The sequence below is a fragment of the Bos grunniens genome, chromosome 9 (assembly GCF_055505025.1).
Source record: "Bos grunniens cultivar Pamir isolate PY7600 chromosome 9, Bosgru_T2T1.0, whole genome shotgun sequence".
In the NCBI taxonomy this organism is placed as follows: domain Eukaryota; kingdom Metazoa; phylum Chordata; class Mammalia; order Artiodactyla; family Bovidae; genus Bos; species Bos grunniens.
The window spans coordinates 88964091-88983505 of record NC_141173.1 but is presented as its reverse complement, the minus strand read 5'-3'; the positions used below and the strand labels follow the sequence as shown (position 1 = coordinate 88983505).

At 41.9% G+C, this 19415-nt stretch overlaps 1 protein-coding gene across 1 annotated transcript in view; it reads right to left on the bottom strand.

Moving 5' to 3' along the window:
* Positions 1–19415, bottom strand: part of MTHFD1L (methylenetetrahydrofolate dehydrogenase (NADP+ dependent) 1 like) — a 181649-nt gene that overhangs the window by 133798 nt on the left and 28436 nt on the right. Inside the window, exons 8-11 of the mRNA XM_086318320.1 lie at positions 15865–15976; positions 9638–9726; positions 9262–9359; positions 6371–6544 (exon numbers count right to left, since the gene is read on the bottom strand). Of these exons, the coding sequence (XP_086174446.1) occupies positions 6371–6544; positions 9262–9359; positions 9638–9726; positions 15865–15976 (473 nt within the window). The remainder of the gene's footprint in view (positions 1–6370; positions 6545–9261; positions 9360–9637; positions 9727–15864; positions 15977–19415) is intronic.

The following is a 19415-nucleotide window of genomic DNA, read 5'->3' as shown; positions in this document are numbered from 1 at the left end:
CTGCATTGCAGGCAGATTCTTTACTGTCTGAGCTAGTAGGAAGCCCCATAGCCAATGGGAGACATGAAGAGCTAAACTGGCAATTACAATGAATTTGAGAAATGCTGAGACAGGGGAAATGGCAATAAGACTGTATTTTGAGAGTACATGGAAGGATGATCTAATTAGATTTGGGACATCAAGGAAGACTTCCTGGAGGAAGTGATATCTGAGACCTGACAAATGAATAAGCATTAGTCAGATAAAAGTGAGAGTCAGTTTGGGGCAATTCATATCCTAGGTCCTGTGCTTTATATTTACTGGGTTACTTTTTATCTTCATTTGATAAATGAGGACACTGAGGCACAGCAATTTTAAGCAACCTGCTCAAGGCCACACGGATTAATAAACCAGGAAATTAAATCCAGGCAAATGGTCTGATTTCACTAGGTTATTTCTATGGATGGAAGTTGTTATTGACAATGAGTCATATAAAGCAGGGGAATGGGGATGACCACCCAGTGAACAAAGCACAAAAGGGATAAAGACAGAATTGTTAAGAACACTGTCTCTAGGGGAACAGTTAGAAGAAAAGAGCAAAAGGAAATTAAGAACGATAGGGAAGCCTTGACAGGAGACACAGGTGGGACAGGGGAACCAAGGAAGTGGCCACAGCCTCAGATGTGGTCCAGTGATAATCAGTCGCTCAATTTAGTGACAACATAGCTGGTGAGCCCACCGGAATGCTGCTCAGAGAAGCAGAGCTCCAGCCAAAAGCCAAAGGCGTCAGGATCTTCAAGAAAATGCAGGTCACACGTAGGGTGGGTTAAGTACTCCAGTGGCCTTTATGGCCTGCAAAGGAATATGGGCTTTACTTGAATACAGGCTTGACTTAAATATGTCACATGAAGGATTATATTTTCATCCCCAAGGATAACTCACATCGCTGCTGGAGAGAGCCAAGAGCAGACACGCCCAGAGATGACCTCCCAAAAGCTTCGGCTAACCATCCAACTCTTAATTAGAAACACAGGACTGCTTCGTGTTCTGCCAACTAATACAATTCAGGAAAACCAGAAAGTAGGAAGTATTTATGGGGAGCAATCAAAAGAGGGTTACAATAAAAATTTTATTTTGCCTCATTCCTACATTTGGCATCAAGATTTGGCTTAATTGTTGTCTCACGATCTTTAGCTCAGGTTCCCAATGATTCAGTTGACTTAGGAAAGAACAAGCGCCATGTTAACCTAATTTCCTTTTCTGTAAGAACTTTATGGAGATGGAACTGTGGGTTTGCTTCATTATCTTCCTCTTCTCCTCCCAGGAGATTCACCTGCTCCCTCCCCCAGGAATCATTTTGTGCTTATTCTCTAACTTTTCTGAGGGCATTATTACTACAAGTGTGCTGAAGTGAAGGACTATTTCTACTGCATTTCTGTCACGCGTCCAAGCACAGATGAGCAAAACACATTAGGAAAAGAAATGACACCTTTCCCAAGACAAAATGTTATTCATTGTCAACTACCGGTAAACAATGAACTAAAGTACTCTGTGACAATTTGTTGTTGTTTCGTCGCTAAGTCAGGTCCAAATCTGAGATCCCATGGACCGTAGTCCACCAGGGTCCTTTGTCCATGGGATTTCCCAGGCAAAAATACTAGAGTGGGTTGCTGTTTCCTTCTCAAGGGGAATCTTCCTGACCCAGGAATCAAACTGCACCTTCTGCTTGGCAGGCAGAGTCTTTTTACCACTGAGTCACCTGGAAAGTCCTCGTGACATTTTGGACTCTTACTAAAAGAAGCTTACCGTTTACTCAAAGGTCAAAGAGATTGCTTATGCAGAAAGAAGTCATAAAATTGATCCGTTTCTTGAGATCTAGAATCCTGTTGGACAGTATTATTGCCATTAGCCATGGGTTGAACCGTGAACTCCAAAGATCTTTGCTTAAAGAGGATTTGAATACGTATCGCTCATCCCAGGCATGGGCAGGATTTGGAAGGTTTTTTAAAAACCTTTTTAAACCTAATGATAAAAATGGGTAACTGTGGTTCACTTGGTTGTGTTTCCCATCACAATTGACTGAGGCCAACAGTTCAAAGTCCCTGGTTGCTTCTAAATATTCTGTTCTGCTCTGCAAGCCATGCGAACAGAAGAAAAACTCACAGATCTTTAAATACTTAACCAAAGCAGAAAACTGAAACTTTAGAAAAGTCAATCGAGTTATTTTTACACTGACCAAAATTGTTTGAAGCATTAAAAGATAAATAAAATCAAATCAGCTATTTAGCACTCTAGAGGAAAAAAATAGTGATGTGAAAAGTTTTCTTTAATGTGAAATTCAGCGTATTCACAGATTTGACATGCTCAGTCCACGCGATTCAGAGAAATTCTAAAAACTTCTGTATGGAAATCAGTGAAGGACGGATGGAGACCCATACACTTTCAACGCCCTGCAGCTGCACTTCGAGTCAAGTTCTCAAACAAATTCCTTTTCATTAGTGTAACTGGGAAAATATGTAAAACTCAAGAGCCCCTAAGATTCTTTTGGCATTTTTCCCTGAACAATTCCCAATACTTTTCATTTTGTCAGGCCGAGCAAATAAAGTGATGTGTAGGTGTAAATACCATGCGAAGTGTAGCTGATGAAATACAGATGATTCTGACGGAATAAAAAGTACTAAAGTTTGAAGGATAGCTTTTAAAAACGAATTAATCTGTTTTGCATTTGGGTTATTAATAGTAGAAGATTTTTTTAATCCCACGGTTTTATATTTTAATCCCACTGTTGATATATTTAAATCACATTTGTACATGAATTCAAGTGTACAATAACAAATATTTGTTATTTAGGTCTATTGAAAAATTACTTGGGTATGTGAATTTTTCTAAAGCATGAGAAAAGGCAGTATTCAGGGATAAAAGCAGGATACAAAACAGTATTTATGACATAATTTCAATGTGTAAAAAAAGATAGAAGCAGAGATAAAATTCTGGAAGAGAATGTAATAATTTTGAATACTTCTGAGTAATGAGAGATTGTCTTCTCCTTTTAACTTTTCTTTACGCTAAATTTTTAGTCGATGGAACAAAGTAATTTTCAGATAAAAAAAAGTACCTTTCAGGAAAAGGAAAAAAATTCTCCACTTAATGGATGGGTAATTTTTTTTCTAAAGAAGCTGCAACCATGTGTATAACGGCTTGATAATGTCACTTTTCCATTATTACCTGACCAAAATTAAAGATGATTTTATTTCAAATGAAGTTTTCATTTTAGACTACAAATAAAATTACTGTCTTGCTGTTGTAAACTGATTTCTAACATGCAGCTATTAAAAGATTAGATAACAAAGGCATTTTATACACTTAAGAAAATACCCCTTGTTGAGTTGGTGAGGGGAGTTTATTCCTTCCTGTCTTATAGAATGTAGTGAGGTATTTATTTTCTAAAAACCATCAAACTCTGTGACAGATGCATATATACATCTCAAAGTCCTACACTCATGGCTTCTTTTTTAATGCAGGTGAAAGGAATACAATTGGATTTTCGTTCCTTCATAGGTCTGTAAGGGAATTTATATCACCGTTTCAGAAAAAGAACTGTTGATCTCTTGGGGTTAAATCTCTACTTGAGAATTCGGGTTTAATTTTCACTTCCATGTACAACATAGCAGCCAGTCTTCTTCAGCTCAGTGACACACAAAAAGGCCAGCAGAGCCAGTGCAGAACAACACTCTACTGGGTGTGGGCCAACATGCAGCGACAATCCTAGACGGCCTGGCTGGTGGGCACTCTCGGCACGTGGCCGGAGGCCAGGCCTTGATGGTATGACTTCACGTTAGAATCTGATAATGATACACCAGAGGCTTTGTTTCAGAAATATCAATTCTGTGTCCCCAGTGAAGGGCAGGGTCTTGTCTAGATTTGTGCTTTTATTTCCAATACTGACAAGCTCAAAACAGAGCCACTCCATGTGGAAAATGGCTGCCTGATTCCTCCTTCATAAACTGAGACTGCATCCTCCTGAGTTTTCTTAATCCCTCCTCTCTTAAGCACGGTGAAAAAAACCAGCAAACCTGCCTACCAAGAGCACTTAAAGCCTGGGAGAAGGGATGACAAATATGTGGATAAGATGCTCAATTTGTTTTGGAAGTTCTTCATGTCTAATAGGGCTTCCCTAGTGACTCAGTTGGTAAAGAATCTGCCGGCAATGCAGCAGACCCGGGTCTGATCCCTGAGTTGGGAAGATCCCCTGGAGAAGGAAATGGCAACCCACTCCAGCATTCTTGCCTGGAGAATTCCATGAAAGAGGCTACAGTCCATGGGATCTCAAAGAGTTGAACACGACTGTGCAACTTTCACTTTTCATGTCTAAGAGTTAATGTATTCATTGTAAACAAACTCTTATCAAGCACACTTCCAGAAAAGCAACGATGACTAGATATTTACTCCAAAATCTTGGACCCAGGAGTCCCCCCAAGTCAGCTGGCTCCTTCCACAGATCTGCTCCAGAGGGTGCCTCCAATGGGGCCAACAGCTGCTCTCGAAGAGGTTTCCCGAAGCTCAGTTATGGGGGCATCAGGGTTGGGGTTCCTAAGTTGGAGAGGATCCCCTAGGATTGGGAATCTAGCTGTCGTGAGTCTGGAAGCCTGACAGAGGTTTAAGCCACAAAATCGAGGAGCTGCAGCAAGGTATGAATCCCTAAGAAAACACAGTCATTGAATGACTCTAGCCCTCCATCCCTTCAAGAAAGCAACAACCAAAGAAGACTGAGAAGAGCACAAGGAGGTGGGAGGCTGAAGGAGGCAGAGGAAGAAAATAAAGAAATCACTCTTCCATCAAAGAGGTGATACTAAGGATGCTATCTTGCTTTATTTGTACTTTTATCTCTATTTGCAGGAATGAAAAATTGAGTTCATCTCCAGGGATTTTTTTCCTGAGAACATCATTGGATAAAAGCACAAAGATGCATGCCCATGGTTGTTAATTTCAGCGCTGTTTATAATGGCCAAAAATGGGAAACAATTTAAGACCCCGTCATCAGAGAACTGCTTAAATAAATTATGGGACATCTCTATGATATTTACAGACCTTTTTTTCTGCCTCAACACACTCAAAGAATTAGAAACATGCTGTATTATCAGTGGCTGAGCCATAGCTGCACTTCTCAGTGCTGGGAAGATTGTAAAATGGAACCCACCCTCATGCCAGGTACTTTTACCACCATTCCCACCATTCCCACCAGTCCCATCCCCCAGCACGCTGAAGAACCTGGATGTAAGCAGTAGCATGTCATGCAGTCATGCAAAATGATAACAGAGCTCTACGCTGACTCACATGGAGACAGGTACACAACACACTGTTAATAATCTGCTTGCTCATAGAACAGTGTGTGCAGCGTGACTGCATTTATGACGGACTGCATCTGTGTCAAGATGGTCTCAAATGTGAACAGCTGTTTATACTTTCTTGTTTATAACTTTCTGTATTTTTCAAATTTTACAAGTATGCATGATTTTTATAATCAGAAAAAGAGAGCACTTACATGAATAATTAGATATGTAAAAAACAACTCACTACGAGTCAAGTCCAGTTATAACAGAAATGTCTCTTCCTGTTAATAAATAAGGCTTTGTGCCCCAAGCCTTGGCCTATATATCATTAGTAAGTCAATGCAATGACATTTCAAGACAACAAAGGAATTTATATGGTCTCCTGATGTTCCCTCGGGTCACATTAAATAAATATTTGAAATCCCTTGTTTTCTATCGTTCTTCAGCTGGTGAATGTATTATTTTTTTTTTTAAAGAGGCAAAATAAAGCCAATGCTCCTTCTCAAGAAAACCATGCATTTGCCTTTTATAAAATGAGTGACATAAATGTAAACAACCCAACATTAATTCTGAAATGCAAGAAAGAGAAATGAGTTTTTATAATGCAAAATCATAAATATTAAGGTTACTAACTGAAAAGTCTGACATCTCACACAAGTATCTGTTCATTTTTCAATGTTATTTCTAAGGAGAACCCCCAAAAGCACACTGTTCAGCTCAAAATATTTTTACTTTCAATTCTTACTTTGATTTTAATCATGAAAAGCAAAATGAAAAATTCAAGGCGGAACTAGGGTGATCAAAACACAATATGAGAAACAGAAAGCCAAGCCCTGGATTAGGAACTGTTTAACACTTTACATTCTGTGGAGGGGGCTCATTTGGTTTGCACTGAAAATAAAAACTCATCTCACATCAAATGAAGGAGTACCAAGTGAAATGGATAAAATAATGTCAAGTTGGAGAAGAGGATGGATTGGAGGGGTGTGGCGATATAAATAGGGCACAGAGTTTTACAAACGTGAATTCTTAGTGAAAGAGATTTAAAAAATAGCTCTTACCCAGCAACCAAGACGTATTTTCCATCTGCTTGATCCTTTAACCTTTTCAGCAAGGACAAACGTACTTTGGCTTTGCTTTTGCCATAGATTTCAATTTCATCTGCGAGCAATCCTATCTCCTTGGCAAGGATCTCCACAGCTTTTGGAGTCTGCGCTCTCGAAATCTCGATATCACTGGGCGGGGGGAATAGAAGAGGTAAGAGAGTCTGCTCAGCTTAGGTGGTCGCTGCTAGTGTAGAAAACATCCACCCACCACGCCAACAATTAAATCAAATGCCTTGTGGTCCTCTTTGCCAAGTAGGATTATGTGCAACTGCTAACAATTAAAGTACATGAGAAAACAGTACATTCCTTTTAGACAGAGAAACAACTCCAAAACTCATAATTCTAAACTTCTGTCCAGGTATAAGGATACACCTCTGTCATAGGAAAGGAGAAGGTATATTACAATGTGCCCAAAGGCCACCCTTAAAGATAATACCATGATTAGAGCACAGGGTCTTCTATGGGTCATCACTGAATTCTTCAACCAGGAATACGGGGCTTATTGCATAATGCTTTCCTACTGGGCTAGCCACATGTGTCTCTTGGCAATTCAAATATGTGGAAATGCTCTTGTGTTTCATCTGTGTCCATACTTTTCCTATCGCTTCCCTAGTTCAAGTCCAAAACTGCATTTCAAAATATTTCATTAATTACATAACTGTCGGTAAATGGAGCTAGTGCCCTGAAGCTCAACTTCAGAGACAGGAAGTTTTAGGAACTCCGGAGTGTCGCTGGGCAAACAATGATGCACACGTTGTCGCTCATCTCGACAGGAATGCTACGGAAATCAGCATGTGCTCAGCTTCTCAGAAGGCTCCTGAGCTCAGCTGCTTCTCTTATCGGGAGTTTGTCCAATCCACCTGTCTGTGACTTAGTCTGATGGTGCAGTTGTCTCCTGATTGGTCCTGGAGCCCCAATTCTGGGGCACAGCGGTCTCTCCACTGGCAGGCTCTATTTTTTTCTGTTGCTATTGCAGACAATCTACTCTCAGTCCTCATATTATCTCGTGTTCTCCTCTATGACCCGTGAAATCTGACCTCTGTGCAAGAAGTCACAATAAAGCTACTTCCAACACACACTTGAGCTGGAGAGGGGGAAGTGTGTCTTGGCCCGGACGTGGGTGGAGCTCTGTGACTGCAGCAAGGTAGGTCGCTCAGACAGTAAAGAATCTGCCCACAGTACAGGAGAACCAGGTTTGAGCCCTGAGTGGGGAAGATCTCCTGGAGAAGGATATGGCAACCCACTGCAGTGTTTTTGCCTGGAGAATTCCATGGACAGAGGAGCCTGGTGGGTTATAGTCCATGGGGTCGCCAAGAGTCAGACATGACTGAGTGACTACACACGCATCTAACCTCTCCTCCAGATCCCTTTTTCCTTTCCGGTTCTCCTCCCTGCTTCACTGTCCATGGTCCCACTTCATTTTACCCTCCTGGCTATACCTTTTTTTCTGTCTCTCTCCTCCCACAACGTCCTAAATTGAATAGGCTACTCTTGGAATATCTCCCAGGTTTTCTCTTCACTAGCTGAAGAGTGACGGTGACATCATTCTGATTTTCTGAGTGATTTATAAACTACTCAGCCTGACTTTCTTTCCCCAGTGGCTCTAGAAGTCAGATTTGCTTAAGCAATTTAAGGGCTTTTCCCCTCCAAGTGGATTTATTTGGATTTGTACAAAGACTTTGGTACACAATTTGGCTGAGTTCTTCTCAATTTTTTTTAAGCTCTCTGAGAACAGAATTTATTCATTGACTTCTAAAAATGAAGGTGTGATAACAAAATAAGTAATCAAGAAATATTTTATGAAACAGCACGAATATAGGGATGATTATGACAAAGAACATTCCTTGGAATTTATGTATTAATGAACCAGATGACTAAGATGTTTAGTCTATTTGAGGAGTGAAAACATAGCTTGGAGGGTTTCACCAGCCTGGTGGGTATAATCGAATCATAGTGGTTGGCTGTGACCCAAGGAAACAGGTCAGTTCTGAAAAGTAACTGGTTATCAAGTGAAAAATGAGTCAGTTCCTGGTGGTGTTATCGCTTACATTCTGTGTATTCCAAGACGGCAGGCAGGATCACCTGTTTAATCGCTGGCCTTAAGGGTGCCCCCTGCAGGAAGTGGGTTGGGCCAATTCAGTAATAGAGGGGCAACCATAGGGGATTCACTATGAGGCTGGAAAATGCATCTGTCATCTATCTGGCTGAGATAGCTTATCTAACGAACTGTTCTAAAATCACATGCTGAGACTGTCTCGCAGTTTGCATTTCCAAATTCATACAGAGGGAATATGTAGCTTTCACTTCATTAACTATCACTCAAGAAAATATCCATCTGGACTGTCCCAGAGTGTCCCGTCAGAGAGCAGATACCACCATGTTCTGAACAAAGTGGAGCTCCACTCCCATGTGGAATAGTGATTGGTTTGGTTGGTCATTTACCCCCAACAAAGAAACCTACAAGGCCCTGCAGACCAAGCTGACTCTGTGTGTTGGGCATCTCTGACACTGAAAAGCATATTCCAAAAAGTACCATATTTTGTCAAATCTAAGGTACTATTATTTTAAGAAAAAACACTACCACTGAACATGAGATACATCTTTGACAGGAAGGTGCATGCTGATTTCAGAGGTATGAAAAAAATCTACATCTTAGAATTGATAGACTATGGTAAACATGCTCACTATTATTTAATTTTGGAGGAATTAAAGGACAGAAAAAACAGTGCAGCAATTTGATTAGAGAACGCTATCTACCATCAAAGCCGTAAGACCGTGAGTTTTGCCCCCATCCAATGGATAACTTTGGGTATCTAAGGTGAGCTGATGTCAGTATAAACAAATACCTTGGTACAGGGGACAGAGGCTGAAGTTTCAAGCAGTGAAGTCTCCATCTGCGGTGCTGCTGCTCACGGAGCCATCTCCTTCCGCTGCTGACCATGTTCTTTAATAGGGGTAGGAAGGAAAGGGTGTTAGACAAGTAAAAGCTGATGGCTTACGTATCTACACTATGAAAATACCAAGCATCATTCAGGGATACTGTGTCATGGAAAGGAACAAAAGTTGCAAAATAATCCAAGTGGGCCTCAGGGAGTAATTTTACTCACATGTAATTAAATGTGTAGGTTTTTCTTAAAAAAAGAAAATGTGAGATCCAAGTACTATTTTAAAAACTTTGTATTCATTAACTCAAAAATTCTCAAATAACTGGGTCAGACAAACCTGAATCCGCAGAGCAGCAGCAAGGAGACTCACATCTTCGGCGATGGGACTAATACCATGGACGCCAGAAGAAATGCATGCAGCCTTCCCTGGGGAAAGAAAAAAGACTTTCAGCATAACGTCATTTGTAGCCTACTGTTTTTTCCCTGTAAAATGCCAGGATGATGAATGACGTTCTCATTTTCAACCAAGGAAGTGAGCGTGTCATGGCACAGCTACAGGTAGTAGGTCAGCAGCTGGGCCCTGGCACAGCCTTGGGGCTCCCAATTGGGCCACAGATTTAGAGTTTGACTGGATTAAAATCTTGCCTCTACCTCTTACTGGCAATTGTGACTTTGGGCTCGTTAATTAATGTTGTTCAACCTTACAGAGTTTTGTGAGAACTGAATGTGATATGGTATGTAAAGTGCTTGGCATATTATATGTATATTTAAACAATACATCTAAAGTCAAAGCAATTCCATGTATGATTCAGTTCAGTTCAGTCGCTCAGTCGTGCCCGACTCTTTGAGACCCCATGAATTGCAGCACGCCAGGCCTCCCTGTCCATCACCAACTCCCGAAGTTTACTCAAACTCATATGCATCAAGTCGGTGATGCCATCCAGCCGTCTCATCCTCTGTCATCCCCTTCTCCTCCTGCCCCCAATCCCTCCCAGCATCAGAGTCTTTTCCAATGAGTCAACTCTTTGCATGAGGTGGCCAAAGTACTGGAGTTTCAGCTTCAGCATCATTCCTTCCAAAGAAATTCCAGGGCTGATCTCCTTCAGAATGGACTGGTTGGATCTCCTTGCAGTGCAAGGGACTCTCAAGAGTCTTCTCCAGCACCACAGTTCAAAAGCATCAATTCTTTGGCGCTCAGCTTTCTTCACAGTCCAACTCTCACATCCATACATGACCACGGGAAAAACCATAGCCTTGACTAGATGGACCTTTGTTGGCAAAGTAATGTCTCTGCTTTTTAATATACTATCTAGGTTGGTCAAGAACGAAAAGGAAGATATAAATGCCTATAGAATAAGCCCAGGTAAAGTGCTGTGTGACAGATCAGGCTTTGTAAAATCCTTGTCCTAAAAGTGACAGAGCCGGGCTCAGAGGTAAAGAATCTATGTGCCAAGTGCAGGAGACACAGGTTCGACCCGTAGTCCCAGAAGATCCCACACGCTGTGTGTGAAGCAACTAAACCCATTTGCCACAACTGAGCCTGTGCTCCAGAGCCCTGGAACCACAACTGCTGCAGCCCATGCGCCCTAGAGCCCGCACTCTGCAACAACGGAAGCCACCACAGTGAGGCGCTCGCTCTTTGCAGCTACAGAGTAGCCCCACTTGCTGCAATTAGAGGGAAGCCTGCACAGCAACAAAGACCCAGCACAGTCCAAAGGAAATAAACAAATGAAATTATTAAAAACAAACATAAAAAAAGACAGAGCCGATTCTCCATCAAAGCTGAGAAATGAGGATTTCCTTCAATGATCCAGTGGCTAAGACTCTGTGCTCCCAATGCAGGGGGCCCAGGTTCAATCCCTGGTCAGGAAGTAGATCCTGTATGCCATAACCAAGAGTTCATGTGCCCCAACTAAAGATCCCAAGTGCTGCAACCAAATAAAATGTTTTTAAAAAAACTGAGACATTATATTTTAGGATATTAAGTTTGAGGATTGCCTGGATTTCAAAATACAGAGAAGCATTTTATAAGAATTCTACTGTGGCTGGCACTTAGTTTGTGAAATGTAAACAGACAGGAAGTTTGTGAAATGTAAACAGACGTGTAAAAATGCTTTAGCCTATGCTGTTAACAGTAAGCTTTTTGAAGGAAGAGACAACCACTCTACTTTTAAATTTATCCATTTTCCTGACAGTCCTTTGCAACAAAGAGCACATAACACGTAAGTGTTTGTGACGTTCTCTTGTCAAATGTATTAAGGGTGTTAGAAAATCATATCCCTCATGTATTGTTTAAAGAGATTAGCAACACTTCAGTTTTATACATCATATTTAGGCAAAAGCCAAGAGTCTAGAGAATGAGAAAGACCTGTTTTGTTGGAACCACTAGAGATCTGATCTAAAGGTCTTATCCAACCCCTGTGGAAAAGAAATATGCTTCCCTCATTCTTACCTCTACCTTTAAATGATGGGGAAATAAGAAAAAGTTGCATTCAATTTATAAATGGATGTTCCAGGAGTCTAATTAGGAATACCCATGTGAATGAAGATTACTTCACCTATAGAATTACACAGTGCACAATTTCACACTCTTAGCTACTGTCTAGCATACAATATGGAGAAGGAAATGGCAACCCACTCCAGTGTTCTTGCCCGGAGAATCCCAGGGATGGGGGAGCCTGGTGGACTGCCGTTTATGGGGTCGCACAGAGTCGGACACGACTGAAGCGACTTAGCAGGAGCAGCAGCATACAATAGAACGCAGCTAAAATCAAGTAAGAGCTTAAAAGACAACACAAAAGACACATATATCTCAAACTTTAGAAGACTCTTGTAGGAACCAACATTTCTCATTTTAAAGAAAGTCATCTGAATTTTAGTAATGCTTTAGTGTATTATTTGCTTTTCCTTCTACTATATTCCAGCCAATAAAATGAAGTATAATTTTTAAATGGGAAAAAATCTAAGATGGATATCTCAAGTTGACTGAGTCAGAAGCTATTTTTTTCTTTCCTGTGGTATACTTCCAACCTTTTCTATCATAACCAGTGGGCTGCTTTTGTAGCAGGAATCAGTGCAATCTTAAAATGGAATGGACAGTTCTGAATCTGGAGAAACTGAAGCAATTAAGATGGTAACTCAGGGAATCTAGAATACACGGTTAATAAATTTCTTGGAGACCCAAAAAAGGAAATCATTACCTCACCACCCCCGCTGCCTATGTTGAGGCCAGGCCCCACCCGGAGGGCTGTCCACACTCGTAAGTCGAGCAGGGCTCTCAAACCAAATGGCTCTTTTCATTTCCCACTAACACTCCCCATTAACTCACAGCTCCTTCCTCCAGGGACAAGTCAGTGAATCCCTTTAAAAGATGGCCTTTCACTTACCATTTTTCTTACAGTAACCAAACTTGCTACAATGAGAAAATTTAAGGCTAAGGTGTTATAATAGTTTCCTTGGAAATCAGAAGGTCTCTTTTCAAATAGGAGCTGCTTTGAGACCACCCTGGGACTCTCAGCAACTCTAATTAGCCTGAGTCCTGGGATGTAGCCCCCTGACTCCACTCTATAGAATCACGTTTGCTTCAAATGATGCTCTCTCTGAACTACTCTGACCCATTAAGTTTCTATTTTGACACTCTTCTCTGGGCCCCAGACTAGTATCTCCTTTATCTCATTTGGTACATCAGAAACTAAGTCTGAATATTAGGTACACAGTGGTTTTTGCTGAGGATGAATTTTGACCTTTAGCATGCAGAGCATTACAAAATCAGAGCCCATTTCTTTCATTTGAAATAATGTTTTAGAAAATAAAATTCTTGTACCTAGACAACTGAACCCTGCTATGGCCCTGTTTTCAATCTAAACATTAGACTCATGCCACAGAAGAGGGACCCAATCCAACAAGTTAGGTGTAATTGTTTTCCAAGCACTGCCTCTGGGCTATCAGCCATCATGAAAATCTCTCTGGGGATTACGTATTCAATAAAATGCCCCTATAGAATTACCTCATCATAAATCACCCCATCCCATCTATTTTTACAAGGGGGGTAAGGGGAACCCTGTACCATTAAGATGACCAGGAAAATTTCATTATAAAGCCCTGCCTTCATCCAATCATAAGTATATTAAACATTCTTTTCCTCTTAAGTTGAAATAAAAGCAACTTTCTCTTTAATAATGTTTGAGAAAGGTCTTTGCTTGCTTCAAGTGGAAAATTATATATAAAAGAGGGAAAAAGCCTTTCTTCAATTTATTCAGAGATTAAATTCTCATACTAATCAAAGTTGTTAAAACAAAAACTTCTGACTACTGAGAAATGAAATGCTATTATAAATAGTGCCGACTGGAAAACGTTCATCCGTTTAATCAGCATAGTGTTTTTTCCATCTTTGCCTCTGCCTCGTCAGCCCTGTTTTTTTTAGCGGAGAACAAGTTTAAGGAAATGTCTTTCTATCTGAAACTAACTTAAAACTGTAACCATAGGATAATTCTGAATCCATTTTTAGTCACTCATTCAACACAGTATTTACTAAGCCCTTCCAATGTGTCAGCTAATATTCTGAGCACTCAAAATCAATAAAAGTTCTACTATTGGACCAGATAAATTAAAAATAAACTGCAATCTGTCTACATACAGAATCTTTTTTTTTTCCCCTAAAGAGAATTGTTACACCAAAATTTAATGTTTTTAAAATACCTTAAAAAAAATAATGGTCTTAAAAAAAAAAAGAAACACATTAAAAATAGGGCACCATTTCAACTGTAAAACATACGCCAACCTTCATGTAATTGTAGGGCTCACAGGATTCCAAAAGAACACTGAAGTCAACTCTCCTATCTCCAACCAGGGTTGTGCCAAAATCACCCTAAACACAAAAACTCTAATAAAAAACAGCAAGTAAACACTGTAGCAGGGAAGCATGCCTTAAAAAAATAACAATAAAGTCATAACTGACTTTCCTGATCCCACTAGGATTCTGAGCAAATTAAAACCGGGCATGGCATTGCTGGTACAGTGGTGAGCAGAGCTGCCTTCCAAAACAGTGCACGTACGCTGTGGATGGACCAAGCATTTTTTTCTTTTCAGGAAAAAAAAGTTACATCCACAAACTACATATATTTCAAAGAATTGAGTAAAGAATTGAGCATGCTTTCTATTTATTAAAAAAAGCCATTAATTCCATTCCATATTATACTGTACCTCTAATTGCTTCATTCATGTGTGTGTTTGTGAGCTGAGTACATGAGCATTCTGAAAAATTCCTGAGCATCTTCCCTTCAAAACACCCCAAACCACCTTGTGTCCTTCAGCTTCAAGGGGCTTTTAATCTGATTGGTCAATTCTGGGAGGAGTTACATTTCCTAAAGAGGAAGGTGCATTATTTCTCTTTTTGAAGAAATAGTTAAATGAATTTCAGTAAAACTTTTAGCATATTCCTTTCTTTTCTATTAAGTTTAACGCTTTTTTGGTGGAAAAATGTAAAATGGTCATCCCAAGGTGACTGAATCCGAAGTTCTATTTATTTTCTCCTTGATACTATTCTTTATATCACTGTGTTGCGAGGCTACCTAAGCTTCAAGGTCTAGAACGCCTGTACTAGTAGAGACTCCTACTCCTTTTGGTTCAAGTTTTGACCAGCTTTGGGGGAAAAGAAAAAAAAACACCATCCTCTTGGACAGATCAGTACAGCCCCGCATTCCCACCCCATGTTGAAATTGGGAGCCACAGGCAACAAGGAAGGAAGGTTCTGTCTTCCTCTGCCATTGTCTCTTGCATACACAGGTCATGGGACTTGAGAGGGTGGGCTGGGTGTGGTCCAAAGCTCTCACAGCCTGAGTGTCTTTCTGTGAAAAAGAAAAAGGTCAGCCGGCTGGATCAGCTCCTCCTGGCCCCCTGGGTGGGCATCCTGGCCCTGACACAGCTTCAGCTACCCTGAGAGTGACCTGATGTGATCCAGGATGTTCCTGGATCCCTGAGCAAATACCATCAAATACTGACACCCATCCCAGGACCTCTTCTGTTTCTAAGGGTGACTTTCCCAGCATTCTGAATTGACTCTGGGGCTCCAAGAAGTGCTTGAGGGGTCACTGCAAAGGTAAATTATGAACACAGGGGAGCTGGTCTCCATTCCCCTCCCTCTGGCAGCTGTGTTTTCATCTACTTTTATGTGTTGAAATCCACCTAAGATTGCTTTAGGAGAAAGCATTCTGCTGTTTTAGAAAGACTGTGAGAAATACTATTCCTAGTTTACCTCACACATGTACTAACTGCCTGCTGTAGGTCACAACTGACTTGTCTGCTCGATGCTAGAGGACAGCAAGGGACATTTCAATGGGGGGGGAGGCGGGGAGGTGGCTGCTACTGCAACTGGCATCTTGGTTGCTCTTTGCCCGACAACATGGTTCCAACATAAGTAACTGAAAAGGCGGTCACCTTAACTGTGTTCCTGTGTTGACAGTGACCACCATTTCAGGAACATACTCTTTCCGAATAAGGTTAACCTTGCTCATAGCAATCTCGCCTGTTTTGATTGTGGCCTGGCACCAATCTGAAGCCATTTACCTGAGAGAAAGTCATGCGAACAGTTGAAAACAGTAGTTCCCGGTTGAATCCAAGAAAGGGGGATCTCTTCTGGCTTGGGTGAGCCCAAGATCACAATATCAGCCTCCTGTAGCTAGAAAGAAAAAAAGAAATACCACACGTGTTTTTAACTGTAGCATAAAGATGTGACGATCAGCATCAAATGCCTTCCATGTAGCAGATGACAATCGCAGTTTCAGATTGTCAGCTCCTCACTGATGTACTGACAGAATCACTTTACTAACAAACGAACTAAGTGCAAACTGAACGTGATTATCATACCCTGGAAAGGAAGCTTTAAAAATTTCTTCCAGGTAGTCACTCCAGCATATAAACTGCATGCTGAGTTGCTTAAGTCGTGTTCAACTTTTTGCAACCCCATGGAGTATAGCCCACCAGGCTTCTTGGTCCATGGGATTCTCCAGGCATGAATACTGAAGTAGGCTGCCATTCATTTCTCTGGAGGATCTTCCTGACCCAGGGATCAAACCTGTGTCTCCCGCATTGCAAATAGATTCTTTCACCACTGAGCCACCAGGGAAGCCCCAGCATAAATACTGTGTGTATTTTTAGCACTGTCACATTTTCACCACTAACTGGAATACTGAGAAAAAGGCTGAAGTCAAGGAAACAGGGAGGGCACTGCTGGGAGGAGGAGATGGTACTCGGCGCAGGGTAACACAGGCAGCATCCTGACTTAGGACAGAGATAGAGCTGGTCTAGAAAAAAAAATATCTCATTTTCCTTTAGGTCCTGGTTATAGTGTCTTGTCGAACTGTTTGGCTTTGTTTTGTTTTCTTAAAGAAAAAGGTTGGAATGCAACCCCTTCTACAAAAGACATGTCTGCCCTATTTGTATTTTGATAACACAGCGCTGGAGGAACATGTCTGGTAGGACAGTTCTGAAGAAGGGTGAAACGTTAACTCTGGCGTCAACAAAAGAATGACTACCTATTCCCGTACCAAGTAAGCACCTGATGACTTCAAACTGGACCCATATGTGGAAGGACTGAGTGGAAGGAATCCCAGACCCGCAGGGAAAATAGTGACAATTAAGCATGTCAGCTCTTAAATACATGCGGTGAGTGTCATTGCTGCTGCTGCTGCTGCTAAGCCGCTTCAGTTGTGTCCGATTCTGTGCGACCCCATAGACGGCAGCCCACCAGGCTCCGCCATCCCTGGGATTCTCCAGGCAAGAACACTTGAGTGGGTTGCCATTTCCTTCTCCAATGGAAGAAAGTGAAAAGTGAAAGTGAAGTCGCTCAGTCGTGTCCGACCCTTAGCAACCCCATGGACTGCAGCCCACCAGGCTCCTCTGTCCATGGGAGTTTCCAGGCAAGAGTACGGGAGTGGGGTGCCATTGCCTTCTCCGGTGAGTGTCATTATGCCCATTTAATTGACAAGTAAACTGAGACTGAGGAGTGCAAGAATCTCAGTGGTATATCCCGTCTTCCCAGTGGCCCAGCCTTGGATTCAATACTGCTGAGGCAGAAAGAGGGAGACTGACTGCCCTCCACTTTCCAGTACTTGACAACCCTTCCATCATTGCTTTTGCCAGACTTCAACGCCCTGCAACTGACGGCAGACTCTTCAGAATCAAACAGACAGAACGGAAGGCAAAACACAAAAACACCCCCACTGCCACTACCCTCACATATCCATCCAAAGGCCCAGGAAGTGAGCCGGCTGCAGGAGTCCTCATCCGCTTTCAGCCTGGACATGCGGATTGCTGAGAGCATCAGGCAGGACCAGGCCAGTGTCACAGTGCTTCAGTGCCCAAACAGCATTACAGACTCGGCTAAGGACTGTGTAACACTGGGCAAGAGGCTGCCTCAGCTAGAGTCTCAGGAATCTTGCAAACAAAATAGCCAAGATCTAGAGCAGCTCTGAGCTCCCTTGATAAAGAAGCAGGGTGAAAATTTAAACGCACATCTTGTCAAGAGCCAACAAAGCCAATCCTTACAAATTAACATCCCGGAAACACTGGTCAATCCGATCATGCAAATCGTGCTCATGCTTAGTTGCTCAGCTCTGTCTGACTCTGTGACCCCACTGACGGTAGCCCGCCAGACTCCTCTGTCCATGGGGTTTTTCTGGCAAGAATACGGGAGAGGGTTGCCATTTCTTTCTCCAGGGGATCTTCCTGACCCAGGAGTTGAACCCGCATCTCCCATCTCCTGCATTGTAGGCAGATTCTTTACTCACTGAGCCATCGGGGAAGCCCAATCATGCAAATAGGGCACAGCAATTGACTGAGTACCATGAAGGAGCCCAAATGCTTTTCAGTTTTTAAGGTGCTCACTGTTTTTCAGCATTACCCTTTATTAAGGCACAGCAATGAGTCAGTATTAACCACATTCAAAAAGAGGTCCCTACTGGAAAAACTACAACAGTGTAAACACAAATTAAGAGGTTTACACTCAATATTATCAGCAAGGAGATCAAACCCATATTCATTGGAAGGACTGATGCTGAAGCTGAAGCTCCAATACTTTGGCCACCTGATGCAAAGAACTGACTCATTAGAAAAGACCCTGACGCTGGGAAAGATTGAAGGCAGGAGGAGAAGGAAACAACAGAGGATGAGATAGTTAGGTGGCATCATCGACTTGATGGACATGAGTTTGAGCAAGCTCCGGGAGTTGGTGATGGACAGGGAAGCCTCGCGTTACAGTCCATGGGGTTGCAAAGAGTCAGACATGACTGAGCAAGTGAACTGAACTGAGTGTGTTATGGTCACGTGGGTTCTCAACAGATGGAGCTGAAAAGCGGCTAGACTTGTAGGTGCTTTTATTTTTAGGAGAAAAATGTGTCCTTATGGAAAGAGGATTTTAAATGTCTGATAAGAAAACGTATGGGATCCCTAGGTGGCACTAATGGTAAAGAATCTGCTTGCCAATGTAGGAGATACAAGAGACCCAGGTTTGATCCCTGGATCAGGAAGGTCCCCTGGAGTAGGAAATGACAACCTGCTCCAATATACTTGCTTGGAAAATTTCATGGACAAAGAAGCCTGGCGGACTACAGTCCACAGGGCCGCAGAGAGTTGGACACAACTGAGCGACTAAGCAGCAGCAAGAAAATATATGAGTCCCTTTACCACTGCAGACAGTCAACCACAGTACGACTCGAGAGTAACGTAAATTGTTTAACACCTGTTGTAAGTGATCAGCAGACAAGAAATGCCATTTCCACGTTCAACAGTGGCCAACACAGAACATGTTAAACTATCTACAGGAAAGAAGTTAATATGGACACGACTGCAATGCTCATTTTGGAAAAAGCAAGGATCACAGGTTCACTTGAGTCCCCTAAGAGTGCTTAGTTTCCTACACGTGGTATCTTCGGTACAACCTGTTCTTTTCATTACCCATAAATCTCAGACATCTCATGCCGACCCCTTAACTGTGTACCTAGACTCAACTCGAAAGTGGGCTGTGCGAATAAGCAACTGGAGGACAGTCAATCCCCAGAGAAAAGACAAAAATCTCCTCCCACAGTCATGATTGCAATGGAGATGCTAATTTTTTCTGG